Genomic DNA, 16,421 nt, shown 5'->3' on the forward strand with positions numbered 1-16,421 from the left:
ATCTCTCTATAAACTTGTACCAAGGTTGCACTCTAGCTTTTGCACCAACCACACTGGGCATATCCCCGAGTGTCCCTTTAACTCCTGTCTCGTCTTATAATACCTCACCTCAGCCTTGACCTTGCAAGTTCTTCCTTCAACCCCTACTTTATAACTGGATCCACAACCTCAACGTTCATTGCCCTAGTCAGTGAGAGGAGTTACTTCATCCACCACATTCCATCCCCTATAGTTTCTCGTGAGAGCGGCTTCTTTAGTACTCCCTCAGGCTTCCATATTTGTTATTACATTTTTATCTTTTGGTGCCACTTTGTTACCAATCCTTTCTCTCATTCTGACTGAAACTTTCGAGCCGACGTGGGTTTGACGCCGGGCTCTTTCATGCGCTGTTAATAAGCGGCGCAAAAGGAAATTGTCTCTTCTGAAGCGGCACTGCGAGGATCTCCAGGCACATTTCTTAATGTTTAACGGCAAATCTGAAGGATGCTGGAAATGACAACTTTATGATTCACACACTCTTAACAAAATAGCAATTAACCCCTCAGGTCTTTATGCAAAAATAGCACAGCACCCGATACAACAGTTACAGACTTTAAATCCTTCATTGCCAGTAAGAAGCATCAAAGAAAGCTCACATAAAAGGGATTTATAAATATATCCACTGTATATGTTAGGAACAGATATGTGTGACAATACAAGTCAAGCTGCTGAGTGTCCTAATTCATGTTTTATTTAAATAAAATGATATATAAAAGCTCCAGTAGTTAACCATCAGGCGGACGTGGCTAACAATACTGCTGTGAGTAAAGAAAAGTAAAAGGAAATTAACAATTAGTCTTATGAAGCTGTGTGGGGTTCCTGTATAAAAACTGATACCTATAGATTAAAGGCATTGTTCCACTTCTTTTGCTAAACTGAACACTGTTTAAACTGATTTTATTGCTTCTTTCACTTAATGAGGGGTCGGATCAGGACACAGAAGATATCAGTTATGCGTGTATATCCAGAATGCCACTGAAATTGGTTCTGCTGAAGTGATACGATTCTAGGCTTTTAGTGCAAATATCTGTAAATCAATTAATACACAAGTGGGTGTCTATACATGCCCTTTAGAATGAGGATAGCATTTGCATAAGTGATGCATCCACTTTAACAGCGAAACAGCCAAAAGGTACATTTTACATTGTTACATAGGCTAAAAAAAGACATGCGTCCATCAAGTTCAGCCTTTCCCATATCTGTTAATTTGTTGCTGTTGATCCAAAAGAAGGCAAAAAACCCCCCAGTTGTGGCTCTTTCCAATTTTGCACAAACTAGGGGGAAAAAATCCTTCTTGACCCCAAAATGATCTCTCCTTGGATCAAGAAGCTGTTTCCCCATAATTTAAAGATTATATCCCTGAATATTATGTTTTTCCAGGTATCCATCCAGTTGCTGTTTAAACGTCTGTACAGACTCCGATAAAACTACCTCTGCAGGCAGAGAATTTCACATCCTTATTGTCCTTACTGTAAAAAACCCTTTCCTCTGCTTTAGTCTAAATCTCCTTTCTTCCAGTCTAAATGCATGACCACGCGTCCTATGCATAGTCCTGTTTATGAATAGATTTCCACACAATGGTTTGTATTATTTTTTTTTTATTGTTTGCCAAGATGTGAAATGTATACGCAACAACTTTGTTATTTTGCATTGCTTTGACAAGTGACATTGGACCTGTGACATCGAGTGTGTGATGTCACTAAGAGACTGGGCATCCAACCCTGTCCCATTTAAAGTGTTCTGATTAAGACTTTTCTTTATGCATTGAAGGAAGAATTAAAAAAAATAGCATAAAAACAGCTTATAGAAAATGAATGCTATCCTGTTACTATAAAAACGTGGCATCTTAAACCCAAAACAACTATAAGGATTATAGTTTGTCACCTAATGGCAGATTTCAAGTTATAGGATGATTACCTGATCTTCAAACACCAGCTCGATAATAATTAGCAGTACCTCGATGCCGAAGATGACAACAAGAACCCAGAAGAACTGAAATTAAACAGAGGTATGCAGTCAGAGCAGTGAGAGGGTCAACATTAATCAGTGGTAAGTTAATTATACAGTAAAGCAGAGGATTCTCCAACACGGCACTGAAAGAAAAAACCACCCCATTTACATGCGCAGAAGCAATTATAGCACTCGGAAACAAACGAGAAACCCATTGCGTTGATACATGTTCAGCCATGGAGGTCAAATTTAAGACATATACACATAAATAGATATATATCGAGAAAATGAATAGAGGTGGGTAAATCAGCTGACTGATCGTAGAGACGAGGAGCTAATCAAGGAAGAGGAGGAAGCTTGATATAACTGTTCTCCTACATTCTTCACCCAGATCTCAAGATTGTAAGCTTGCGAGCCGGGCTCTCTCTACCTAATGTATCGGTTTGTCTTAGTCTGTCAATTCTCTTCTTGTCATACCCCTTGTATATATGTATTGTAGATTGTTGGCATACCAGCTCGCCTTCATTTACCAATTAACAGTATAAAACGGCACCTAAGCCGCTGTAAATGCAGCAAGGTTTGTTCAATAAACAGTGAATTGGGATAAAACTGAACTATGCATTATGAAGGGCCAACCCAATGACTTTCTCCCTGCAGAAAGTACAATGAGATGTGTTTTGCCATCTCACTCATTCTCCTTCTGCCTTTAAAGCAGACTACAGATATCATATTAAAAATCAAGGTAGCTGCAACATAGTTATTGTGAAACTTTTTGTTTTTTATTAGGTCAGCAAATCCAAAGTTATAAAAGGCAGCTAGTCAGCTTCTTTTAGAAGTATGTTCTTCATACTTGCATTGTATGTATTTTATGATTACTTAATTGTACCCCGCTCACAAAATAGTTTAAGAAATTTGATTAGGAATATAGCAGAGAACCAACGTAATTGTATTACAGGACCGCGCAGACTCCGTGTCCCCATTGATCTGTGTTGTACGCACCACAGAAGTTTTATTTGATGGAACAACTAATTGATCTGTTTATAGAGATAGAGGATCTGTTGGATGGTGTACAGGCCAGTGCATTCTATCTGAGTGTTCAGTATTAAATAACAATGCCTTTTAATACTTACAGTTATGGGCAAGAACACTGTGCTGAAAGCAGTAAATGTAACCTAGAATAAAAATGTGTATGCTAAAATAGGCATTATAAACACATGGTGCAGTTTAAAGGGGATCTATAACATCTAATTTTTCTAGCAAGTTTGTGTATTAAAACTTAATATAAACTGTATACTACAGTATGGCATATTTGCTTGTCAATCAAACTGTTTTGGAGATAGTTGAAAAGCAGCCTTAATTGGGAGCATGGCCCCCTTTAGTGGAATGTATTGATAGGGTTTGAGCTGTAAAAGGCATTACCAGCTGCCACCCAAAATGGACAATACATGATCCCTGCATGTTAGCAGGGATCAGACAATTTCACTGCCTGACAGTAGTCACCTGCACTAGGGAACCATGGAACGCTACACGTTAAATGAAGATTGGAGGTGAATGTCTTCATGATGTACAATGCCGTCACTAGAAGATTTTAGGCGACACGTTTTATAATGACTAGGTACATCATGAAGGTGGTAAATATTTACAGGGTAGGCATGAGGCAATCATCAGCCAAGACTAAGGACCAACAAAAAAAAGGCTTGAGGTTTTTACAGCAGGAAGAACGGGTAGACTAGGTAGGCCAACTGAGTCTCATCTGCCATCAACTTCTATAGTGAAGAAGGAGGCTGCATCAGTCTGGGATATAATACTGGTTTTATTCTACTGATTTAAAACAATAAAATTAAATAACCTATGGCATTTACATTTTAATCACGTACAAAATATTCCAATTATGGCTTCTAAAAATGGAATGGCACATTTTATTCACTGAAATTAATTCATCTTGTACCTTCTGTTAGTTTGCAAAATGCTGTCATGTTATACGAGTATCTGATTCATTGTCTTGCATTGACCTCTGCCCATTCTATAGCTATCCCTGTGTAAGTGTAGGGAATAGAGGACTCTCGTCTATTAGAGTGGCGCTGCTTTGCACCGCAAGATGACAAGTATCATAATTAAAATGCAATCAATCCACTGGCCTGTAAAAAGACAACATGTCAGAAAACTTCACAGCCTGTCGCTGCCTGTCCATGCATTTGCTTATTATCTGATCACATAACAGAGGTAGCATATATGTGCAAGGCTCCCTTGTGTCTTTCAACAGAGCTCCACCAACATCGTGTTCCAATATTGGAATTAACCTCTGTGCTTCTAGTAAATGAGAAAGAATGGAACACGGGTGTATCTTTTCCCTGCCACTCCAATGATAAATTAGGCTATTAAAGCCAGAAATGGAAAGGAAATATTTGTCATGGGTAATAGATTTTCTTAACTCAAGTGGTTTATTTGTAACACTCACTATAAAATCAACCATACTACAATATATTAGTAGTATTTTACCAATGTTTTCTTAACTGATCAAAAGACAGTGCCCATTGTAGTAAGTTAATGTTTTGTTGTAAAAGACTTGCTAATTCAGGGGTGAGCCTAGGGTTAGCAAGTACCACACATATTTACACACAGTTAAAACACCCAAACACACTCACACCATACATTAACACACAAATTCACGTTAACATCATCATACATTAACACACACTCACTCAAACTGACATCTTATGTTACCACTCTGTAACACCATACTCACACTAACATACACACACACACTTTAACACCATATGCAGTCCAAAAGGTAAATGAGACAGGCACTCTTTCACTCCTCATGTTGATGGCAGACGAGCCCCCTGCTGGCGACCTATAGAGTCGCTCGTACAGACTTTTAAAATCCTAATGCAGCAACTTGTCCGGCAGATGCCACTGGTCTCCCTTTTCTATCGATTAAATGTCCGTACAAGCGACTTTATTGGTCGTTCGTAAAGACATTTAACTGATAGAGCAGGGACACCAGTGGAATTTGCCGGACAAGTTACGGCACCAGGAGTTTAAAAGTCTGTACGAGCGACTCTATTGGTCGCCAGCAGGGGGCTCGTCTGCCATCAGCCATTGGTTGATGGCAGACGAGCCCCCTGCTGGCGACCATTAGAGTTATTCATACGGACATTTAAACTCCTGGCGCCAGAGCTGCTGCGGTACACGTTAACCCCGTTTTAACCCCTTATAAAAAAATGAAGAAAAAACAAACACAAAGAATGTCCACGAATATTCGCCTAAATAGGGTGAATATTCCCGGAATATGAAGATTTTTTTTTTTGCCAAAGACGAGCACGAAGACGAACACGAAGAGCCCCCTGGTGCCCAAGTCTAATTAATACTGTATGCATAAAGTTTAGTCTTCTTTAGTCATTTTTAGTTGGGGTTGTCCTTTCCTGGTGGGCAGGTAGACATAATGTTTACGCATATCACAGCTGTGTGGTCCCTTTCCATTTTTATTTTGTTCCTTTTCCAAATGCAGTGGAGGGGATTCCGCACAATATACTCACATGTTCCCCTTTACCCACCTCTAAGCTAAATGCCCTGCAGGAGATGTGTTTGGCTGAATGGATCTCCATACACGGGATATACTTATGTCCATTGAGCTCCAGCGATGGTTCGTGGAATGCTGCAGGTAGGGCTCTCTTCAGACCCCCGTGTGCATGCTCGGAAAGTGCTTCGATTGATTTCTATTTTGCTATTTGTGATCCCCAAGTAAGAGCACAGGCTAATACTTTAAAGTATATTCAGTCTTTAAAGCTGAATGGGAGCATTATTCATGGGTAACTGAAGCGACCAAGACCAGTCACCTTCTGGCATTTATATCCGCTACGGTGCATTTAACGAACAGTAATCGAGTACAGGACACTGGCAACAACAAAAAAAATTCTTCTTTTAGAAATGTTTCTGTCTGGATTTTATTCTTGTTGAATGTCACACAGTCTGGGTCATAGGTGGGCATATCGATGCTGTTAGCATCTTAACTAAGCTTCTGCCATCACATTAAAACTCTTAAGGAATATCATTGAACTGAATTTCAAATTCTTTTCATTTTTAACCTAAAAACCCACCAGTCGAACTTCCAGTGAGTAGCTCAAAATATTAATAGAAAGTTATTTGTATTGGGAAGACTGCATCTGTATATACACAGTAAAACTCTCCAAATGCATCCAAACCTGTTTACAATTTTATGATTCACAACTGTGAAAGCGATCCCATTGTTTAGAAGAAATCCTAATTAAATAATTTTTGTATTTGAGTTTACATATTAACAATAAGAATTATTAAGGTTTATGTATTTCTGGGATTTTAAAATAAATTCCTACTTGTCCTGATCTAAACGATGTATAATTTGCATTGGTACATCAAATATGGAAAAGGGGAATCATGATTTAACAAACATATAGTAAAAATGGCTACATCTAGTCATTAGTGATCCCCCAGTCCTGAATGGGTTAAGGGGTTTGGGGCTAGTAAATGGTTATTTTTTAAAATCATTTTTAATGTGTAGTGCTAAGGATAAAGAATGTTGTCATTAGACTTGTGCATCTGGATTTGTATAAATTGCAGATTTACTGAATTTTGGTTAGTTTCGCCGATTCGTACAAAGGGATTTAGGGGTGATAATTTCAGAGGATTTAAAGGTAGGCAGACGATGCAGTAGAGCAGCAGGTAATGCTAGCAGAATGCTGGGTTGTATAGCGAGAGGTATTAGCAATAGGAAGAGGGAAGTGCTCATGCCGCTGTACAGATCACTGGTGAGACCTCACTTGGAGTATTGTGTACAGCACTGGAGACCATATCTCCAGAAGGATATAGATATGTTGGAGAAAGTGCAAAGAAGGGCTACTAAAATGGTTTATGGATTACAAAATAAACCTTACCAGGACAGGTTAAAGGATCTTAACCTATATAGCCTGGAAGAAAGACGGGACAGGGGGGATATGATAGAAACATTTAAATACTTAAAGGGAATCAACAAAGTAAAGGAAGAAAGTTTATTTAAAAGAAGCAATACTACCACAACAAGAGGACATAACCATAAACTAGAGGGGCAAAGGTGTAAAAGTAACACCAGGAAATATTACTTTACTGAGTAGTGCATGTATGGAATACCTTTCCAGCAGAAGTGGTAGATGTTAACACAGTGAAGGCATTTAAGCAAGCATGGGATATGCATAAGGCTAAGCTATATAAAAAATAAGACCAGGGACTAGAGAAAGTATTCAGAGGTTGGGCAGACTAGAATGGTTCTTATCTGCCATCACTTTATATGGTATTTTTGTTTTTTAACTATATATATATACACATATATATATATATATATATAATTATTTTTTTTTAAAGGACTTTGCCGCTGCAAAAAAAGTCAGAATGTACAGGTATACCCCAGCTAGAAACTTGCTACCTTTTTTGTGGATGCTCCTATACCCCCATAGCATTAAGTGATAAATGGAACACAAAATCATAATTGGTAAAATCGGATATGCTTACTTGCTTGGTCCCTTTTATATATATATATATTCAAAAGAAAACAATTTTAAGATTAAATGTTGATGTAGTATAAATCTGGCAAGTGTTTTTTTTTTTACCCTTTTGATATAAACATGAAATACTTTTTTCTGGAAATAAGTATTTTAGAAAGGAGCTTTATGTATTTATCTCTTTTTGCAAGCTTAAACCTATGTAACCATATAACAAGCAGCTTGCTGAGCAGAATGCTTTATAAAATATCACACTCACATTTACAGTAAATTTATGCTTTTTATAAACAAAACCTGAATAATATATAGAAATACAAAAAAGAATAAAATTGGCTACGTCTGAAGTTTAGTTTGTTGTCTTAATCATAAAAGGCTATACTCCTGTATAAAATATTGTCCGCTTGCTATTTTACATCAAATAACCCTTTTTTTTTGGTTAAACAAATCCATCCTTATTTATTTCAGCTGTAATCCCTTAAGAAATAAAATTATGCAAACATGAAAAAAACAGTATGGCAAAATATGTAAATACCCCTGAGGCCTAAACATTTCAACCACACGTAGCCCATGAATAATTGATCATTTTCAGGTAATCAGCAGTGATTGTATCACCAGACGTTATACGTTTCTGAGTCCCTTTCAAGGGAATTAAAGCATCGGAGAAAGATAGACAGAGTCTGCATATTTCTTGGAGATCATTTTATGCTAATGTATAAAAAATAAGAAGCAGAAGTAGCCAACAAATGGCTTTTTAAAGAGTATATGACTAAATGGCCCAAATTCATACCGGGGACCTGTCAGCCTCCATAGTGTAAATAGGTCAGTTGGGGAGATCAAAGATCTCTCTTGTAATTATTCGGCTTGTAATTATACTAGGAGCTTCATCACCCAAGAGGGCTATCTCCTCCAGTTATGTATGAGGAAGACTGCCACCCCAGGCCTGGGACACGTCACTGCCCAGCCGCGCCCATATTGCATTCAATCTTTTTTTAGTTACTTTTTCTGGGGTCAGACAGGCTTAAAAAAGCATTCCCAGAAAATGTCCAATCAATCTGCTTATTAAGTATTAGCCAATGCAATTAAGGACAGGGTGCAAGAGGTTACATACAGGAAAAGAAAAAAGCCTATAGTTATCCATTGCAATGCCAGAGATATCCATAATGAAAAAAAATCTACCTCAGATCACTCTAATATTCTTTTAAGAATATCTTTAAAAATCGCAACCAAAACATTCACTTATAAAAGAGAGGTGCAAAGATAAGTAAAATAAAAATAAACAATGTTTCCATTAAATAAAAGTACAAATCTCAGGGGTTCTGTGAAGCTTCTTCTGCCAGGGGCTGTTCTACATATGCACCACCCTCTCATTAAAGTAAGTTTTCCTTACATTATTGAAACTTTATTACATTAAATAAAAGTAAAAAAGGGAGCATAATTAATATGCAGATAACAATGAACCATTCCAGTGGCTGTAAGGAAAGCTGTGCATGAATTTACCTCTACAGACAAGCAGGGATTATATTATAAGTTAGGGTAGCTTCTATTGCAGGCACCATATATGCTCTCCCCTTTCTCCTGTTGTTTTTTTTATCACATACTGACCTCCCTGCTCCCCTCTCGTCTCCCTATCTCCACAGAAAGAGATCAGAGGAGACCAGAAAACAACTGAAGAAGGTAAGTGAGCAGATTGAGGTAAGGAGAGAGAGCCTTCTGAAGTTTGTCAGAACTGAAAGGACAGGAAATTGAATTCGCTGCATGAAAATGAACATGACAAACATGAAACACAAAATTTGTCCAAAATAATTTTAGGCATTGTGCACAAGTCTAATGGCTAGTCACCAGTTTAATATATATTGGGTTTATTCATTAAGACAGGAGTAGCAGATTTAGTTTACTGACTTCACTAGGCATTATAAAAGGATAACTCCAGTGAGCATCTCCTCCAAGAAGAGCTTGGAAGACCCTGTGTAATGCATCGTTAAATTACCAAGATTTCTTTAGTCATCTCTCTAACTTCACTATGCATCATGTAGGGCTTGCTTGGTCATTCGTGCGGGAGAACCTTATCAGGCTTAGCCTTTCATAATGCATAGCTCTTGGTTTAATGAATAAACCCTTCTGCCTCAAAGGAAGATGCTAAAAGAGAAAGAAAGGATGGTGTTAATGCCACAGTTCACATATTTGCAGACTCCATTCCAATTCCGACTCATGTATTGGCCATGTAACTACTTACAGTTTTCACAAGCAGTAAGTTGTCCCTCAAAGATCCCACCATCCCGATAAAGGAGACCACAAACATCAGGATGCCCAGCAGCAGTAAGATGATAGCTGGTGCAAGAAAAATACCCTCAAGGGTTTGATGCCTCCTTCTCTCGCTTTCTGCATAAATGCCGATACATAGGATCAAGAGACCAATGAGCTGTGAAGAAAAAAATAGACCTCATTAGCTCCATGAGATAATTCTCAGGACATCTCCCCAGAATATGCATAAGTAATATAGGGTATTCCTGTAGAAGAAGCTCATTGGGGTCAGTCCTTCATAAGGCAAGCTGAAGCTGCTTTGGTGGCACAAGCCAGTGTGGTAAAAGGGGCAACGCACACACACTTTGCCTTTTATATTGTGCAAACTGTAACATAGATAGGCCCTTTCAATTACAGTGACCTGATTTACTCCATGAAACAAGGTCATCCCTCTTTACTAGGCAGCACCTGAGGAAAATAAATCCTGCCAGAACTGAATTAAGATCATTGATGCCTTGCAGTTCTATTTTTTTTAAAACACCCCTGACCAAAGGTGACATCTAATCTCTCTAGTTAACATGCCTGAATGCACAGAGGACAAATAAGCGGTGTCACACAGGGCCATATTTAAAAAGTACAAACCTGGGTCAATATGCAGGAATCCTCCAAGGGTTGCTATGGGGATTGCCCTAGATTATTTATTTTATAAAATATGGACCACAATAAAGAACAAATTAGAAATAATTTCAATTGCAACCAAAATGACACTAGATCTAAAATTAGTTAAGTCCTCTAACTACCGTATATTCTTAGGGACATAAGGATGAAACACAGTCACAGATAATGTCTTCACATCCTCTTAGCCTTTGGATGCAGTCAGGAATAAGTTAGTAAAGATTGGCAGCCGGCTTAATAAAAAAAAACCATAACACCATACAGTACATTAAATATATCTGGGACAACATCTTGAACTAGCATAGGATTTCTAGCTGTCTGTACTTTGGGGACTCTTTGCCAGTAGTAGATGAGTTTAGATAGAATGATGTGTTCTGCATAAAACCATCATTAAATACCTTATTTGATTTAGGAGAGTGGCAAGATTCATTTGCAATTTAGATTTCAAAGAACGAAAAAATTTCTTATGTTCTGGGAGATAAATTACCTGCAAATGGGTTGATTTCCCCCCCAGTTTTTAATTTCAGAATACATTTTACAAAAAAATATGGAAATGAAAATTGCAGACAAAAGTGAGAGTGGAAAAAAAGACATGAGTGAAAAAAAGGGACATTGTTATTTAAAGATGCTGCTCCATCTGTTCCACAGGATTTAACTAAGTGCAGCATTTGAAACATCATTTCTGGTACGTGATCCTTTATGAAATGATTAACTTTGTCAAATGTTGTGCAAAATGTGTTTAATTTTGCTGGGAACGCTCAATCCTCTCCTCCTTCCTCGACATCCCAAAGTCTTCCCTAACCATTCAGAATCCACAAAACGTACATGTAAAGAACTGCAAACCCTGGAAAAGTAATTAAAAGCGGAAGTATCATGTTTCCTAAATCCTACAATTTATAGCTCAATATACTAATTAAATCTATGTTATGGTGTTACAGATTAACAAGCAATATATACATATCTAAATCCAACCTAATGTATACAACTATAGGATCAACCATCTTAATTTACTCAAGAGCTTATCTTAATTTCCATAAAAGCTGCTGATTATTTCTCACTATTAAAGGGACAGTTTAATGTTTCTGACAGCCCATGTGACGAGTGCACATTTAAATTAGTTTATCTGAGGTAGTAGCTGCAACTCTGCATCTGCAGTTGCCCTCCTCCTTTGTGGTCCGACAACTCTTGTCCCTGATTGACAGCTTGAAGCGCATAAATTACACTAGTAGGGAGTACACAGGCTAGTGTAAGCAAAGCCACTGCTTCAGAGATGTTGGAGGTGTTTTCACACTTTGCATCACAAATTACTTGTCTATCAACAACAAAAGCAGAAATGTATAGCCAAGTTAATGGTTAAAAAAGCCCTTCCTCTTAAAATAGGTTTTAATAACAAAACCATGCCATTTGGATTGCTTACTCATGGCTGTACACTCACTGGGAATATAGCATATCTAGTTGTCCAGTGGGACTCAACACACAGCCTAGATTAAATATGCTATCACATATTCCTGGGCATGCGTGCCTTCACATAGAGTGGATGGCTAACATTTTTTTTTTAATAATAAGAAGCTGAAGTTGGCTGGCTTGGTATTAAACTTCACTCTTTTTGGTCTTTTAACATCCACATCTCTCTCTCTATATCCGATTGCCTGCACCTGCAAAATATCCTTTACTCCCACAGGAGACTTCTAAAATAGTTGTACCTTTGAATATCCCGTCAGCATTTTGTTCCTTTTCGTTTCTTTCACCACTCATGTACATTTAAAAACCCCCTCAGACTAATGTTGTTATCCCATTGTTCTCCATGTGCTGCCCCAAAAGAAGACATTAAGAAGACCTACCAAGACCTTAACCTCACTGCACCCTCCTACATCTCTGCTTTTGTTGTTAATTCTTTAACAGCTTTTTCACTCTGCTATTCTCCTCAACAGTTGTCACTACGCCACCCATACAGGGTTTTATCTTTTCTTTGGGATTTACTAATTTCTTCTTTCACACTCTCTCCAATTTACTCTAGCTTTAAATGCTCACTAAAAATATAACTTTTTATAAAAACATACAATATAGCCTTCTGAAATCAGTTCTCCTCACCTTCAAGATCACAAATCTCCCCGTTGGATCTTCACTACAATCAGAACATCCTCAACCAAGCAACCCCCGACCTTCAACTCCTACTAGACCTTATGCTTGTAAGAGCCGAGTCCCTTTCTCTCACCAAGTGTTCATGTTATTCTTGATTTTAATAAATATTGTATATTTCAGTGCAACAACATGTATTATACAGTTATTATAATTAATCAATTTTAGAAGTAGTTTTTAAAACTTAATGTTTATTAAGTTAATGTTTATTTAAGTAAAGATCCATAAACAATGTTTGTTGCATTGCCTTTCAAATTGAATATCCACCAGGAACTCAAAGAAACATCATAATGGTGGTATTAATGTCACGTAGTAGAAAAAATGTGGTCCTATTTGGAGCATTATTAATGTGCATGAATATAGCTAGCTGGGATATGTGGCAGATTGCACTGCAAGGCTGTGTTGAACAAGATTACTTATGACCCTAGGCTGGACCTCTCCATTAATGCATTTCTAAGCAAATTTGTTATAATATTAACACAGCAACAAACTAGTACATCAGTCCTCATTTCAGCGGCAATGAGCTGGTGCTTGTCACGACAAGGCTACAGATTTATCCTTTAATATGAGAGGATTCAAAGGGACCAGCCAGTCATCAAATTACTCCGTCTTGAAGATGAAAGACTCTTGCTTTCTCCTATGTCTGAATCAAATAGGCATTTTCTGTAGCTTCTAAAATGGTTCTCAAAAATAGGTTAGATTGTCACCTTGCTTAAAGCCTAAATTCTGCATCTTTTCATTTTTTTTTTACATATTCATTTGTTACAAAGTTATCACCCTGGGCTATCCTGAAGTTCAACAGTACATTTCTCGAAGACAGCGATTAATTCAGCGCCAGAGAAAGTTTGTTTTGTGTCTTTTCTTTTTTACGTTTTACAAGTTCACACTTCCAGTGTCATCGTCCAGAAAGAGCAAAACAAAAAGGTACGTGGGATCTTGTATGTTTCTGCAAAAAATGTCAATCTTCAACATAAAAGAGCACTGAAGTGAAAGCTGCATCTACAAACTAATGTAGTCTCTCATTGATAGTATGTCCTGCTAGACAAGAAAAACATTAGGTTTCTGAACTGCCTTTGCGGAAACCAAGAAGATCAAGAACAAAGTTAGCATATAGGAGACTAAAGTGATAGTGTGATTCAGTTGTCTACATAACCCTGGATATTGTCCTCTACTTTTTTTTATGTATTGTATACATATGGAGAAATTCAATTGAGATACAAGATAGATTTTTAATCCACCTTGCCTAGAGTGAATGAAATCAGTCTGGCAAAAATGTATAATCTACAAATTACCTTTTAAAAGGTAAACTCTGCCCATCTCACAGGTCCTTACTAGCTCAGACATTGGCAAGTCACAGTGAAGCACAAAAGGAGACCTCCTGGATGCTCAACAACTCAGGGGGAACTTGTGGAAACATAACTGAGAATTCATAATAATTTTAGATAATAATAAAATTATAATTCCAACATCATTGAGCAGAGCCGAAAAACAAAGAATATAATTGTTCAAAATGTTGAAGGCACCTGTTGGTAAACACTGCCTATAATTGTATACGTTATTTAAAATCAAACACACAGACATCTCCATAAAGACATGGTTGGATGAGTCTGGTGTGGAAGAACTTGACCAGCCGCACAGAGCCCCTGCTGCAGCTCTGCCTCCCCATGGTGGAAAATTATTCACAAAGGGCCAGTCCTACCTTTAATTAAATGGCCAAACTCAAGACCAGCACCAGGGGAAGCAACATACCGGGAAATATCTTGGTGTTCCAGGAGACTAGTCTGGTCCTGGTACTCATTGTCCCACGTAGTTGCCCCACTGCCCTGCATTTGCAGATAGTAGGGATCAAGGGCCAGTTGGGGGATATCATCTGATCTCCCCTGACCGGACCAGGGAACTGTAAACTTTAATTAAAGTCTCTGCTGTCACAACATTGTAGCTCCCACTTGGCCACCTCCTGACACTCTGCACCATGTGGTGGCTCTTCATACCCATATGGCGCTCCCCACTACCAGCTCAAGACACCTCCAACACAAGTGTCCTGAAATGTCAGTGTGCATACTTGTGTTCATAATAACCCATTCAGTTGCCTCTTATTATGTTAATGTTGGAAGATCACTGATGTTAAATGGTCAGAGGTCATAGCACCTGGTGAAGAGAGGTGTCATTGTTTTGCTGTAATAGTATTTACAGTTTGGTCAGTCATAATATTAGTTTGTCACGCAAATAAACTACCTGTCGTTGCAGGATGAGTGGTCTGTGTGCGATCAATAGCAGTGGACATCAGTCATTAAATCATTACTAAGGTCTAACAGTTCTGTAATCTTTTATTCATATCACCTTAGTCAACTCACCATCTTTAATATATACAGACTCCAAGCCTCAGGTCATGTTATTTTGATTTATTTTGCATGCAAGGAAAATGCCATTGTATAATCTCAGAATATAAATGGGGCATGTCATATTCCATTGATGTAAATCATATTTCCACCAAATCTCATTTATTCTTTAATTAAAAACAGAGAGACACACTGAGGCATCTTCAGAGCCATGCATTTTCTCTATTAGCTTAAGCATTTTTGATGTATGCAATTTTTCACATATTATACTGGATTGTTCTTATTATACCGGATTATCCTTATTCCCAGGAATGTCTAGACCTGTATACACATAATGTTCAAATTTGGCACTGTGTATAAGTTAAAGGTGGTGGAGATAGGGGGTTGTGTAGCGGGGTAAGCATTTTGTGAACACACAATAATGCCCACCTAACGTGTGCTGTGTGCCACCCAAATAATGCGGGTGGCTCCACACAAGACATCTGTGATGCTGAGTGTATGCAAATAAAGTGAATGGACACCATAATCACTCTACTTATCCCTTCTTCTTTCACCTTCTCAGAATACATGTCTTAAGACACGGGTGTGCACTGTACATGTGACACAACAGAGATCATTATGAAGGTTGGGAATGGGAGTAACCCACCTAGTAGCAATGAAGAAAAGTAGATTTCACAAACAGATGGTTTGGATACAACTGCATAGAATATGCTTTTCAAAGCAAAACTGTCTAAACTAAGAGGAGCTTGTGAGACTTTGATGGGATGTCACCAACAATGTCAGTTAAAAAAGAAAAAATGGTTCAGCACTCTACCAGGAAGCTGGGTGCTAGCAGGAAAAAAGGGACAGCATAAACCCCCTTGAAGTATACAGCATAAACCCTCTTGAAGTATACAAACACAGAGAAGAATCCCAGCACCCCAAACAGCTTCCAACAGCTCGACAAAGGCCCTGTTTGGTCGAAGCATTGCTTTTTTGTCTTGCTTTCTCTGAATAAAGTAACCCAAGGATTGGAAGCTGTTTGGAGTGCTGGGATTCTTCTCTGTGTTTGCATACACCAAGAATGTCAATGGCTGTCTATTCTTGGTCTGTACATTCACCTAATCATAGTTTTTTAGTTTTTAGTATCAGCAACAGTAATTCATGGTGTAATATAGTTGTTTAACATGTTAAATGAGTTGATACATTTATAGTCAAAAAAGAGACACATACAAATAATAGTACTATTTCAGGAGCAATGGTTCTGTCTTGCATAGCATACACTGTATAGTGCTAGAAGGGTAACAACTCGATTGATCATGTGCTGTTTAAAGAGTTAATAGTGACCCCTCCTCTTTAGAATCAGTTATTCTACCACAAATGCCACATTGTGCCCAGATGTTGGCCATTGTTCCCTTTGTCTCTTGGATCATTAAGATTTTAATTGGTTTTTCCTATAGTACTCTTGCTGGCAAATAATATAAGAAGGCTCACCATACACATCCTGAGTTGCTAAGAACGTAATTTGAATGTAATAGACTTAAGT

At 38.0% G+C, this 16,421-nt stretch overlaps 1 protein-coding gene across 1 annotated transcript in view; it reads right to left on the reverse strand.

Annotated features, from left to right (window-relative positions):
* The window catches only part of LOC128492125 (tetraspanin-15-like), a 52,409-nt gene that overhangs the window by 23,658 nt on the left and 12,330 nt on the right, over positions 1-16,421 (reverse strand). The window contains exons 2-3 of the mRNA XM_053464583.1: positions 9,736-9,921; positions 1,957-2,031 (exon numbers count right to left, since the gene is read on the reverse strand). Of these exons, the coding sequence (XP_053320558.1) occupies positions 1,957-2,031; positions 9,736-9,921 (261 nt within the window). The remainder of the gene's footprint in view (positions 1-1,956; positions 2,032-9,735; positions 9,922-16,421) is intronic.

This window comes from Spea bombifrons, chromosome 4 (genome assembly GCF_027358695.1).
Source record: "Spea bombifrons isolate aSpeBom1 chromosome 4, aSpeBom1.2.pri, whole genome shotgun sequence".
NCBI lineage: Eukaryota > Metazoa > Chordata > Amphibia > Anura > Pelobatidae > Spea > Spea bombifrons.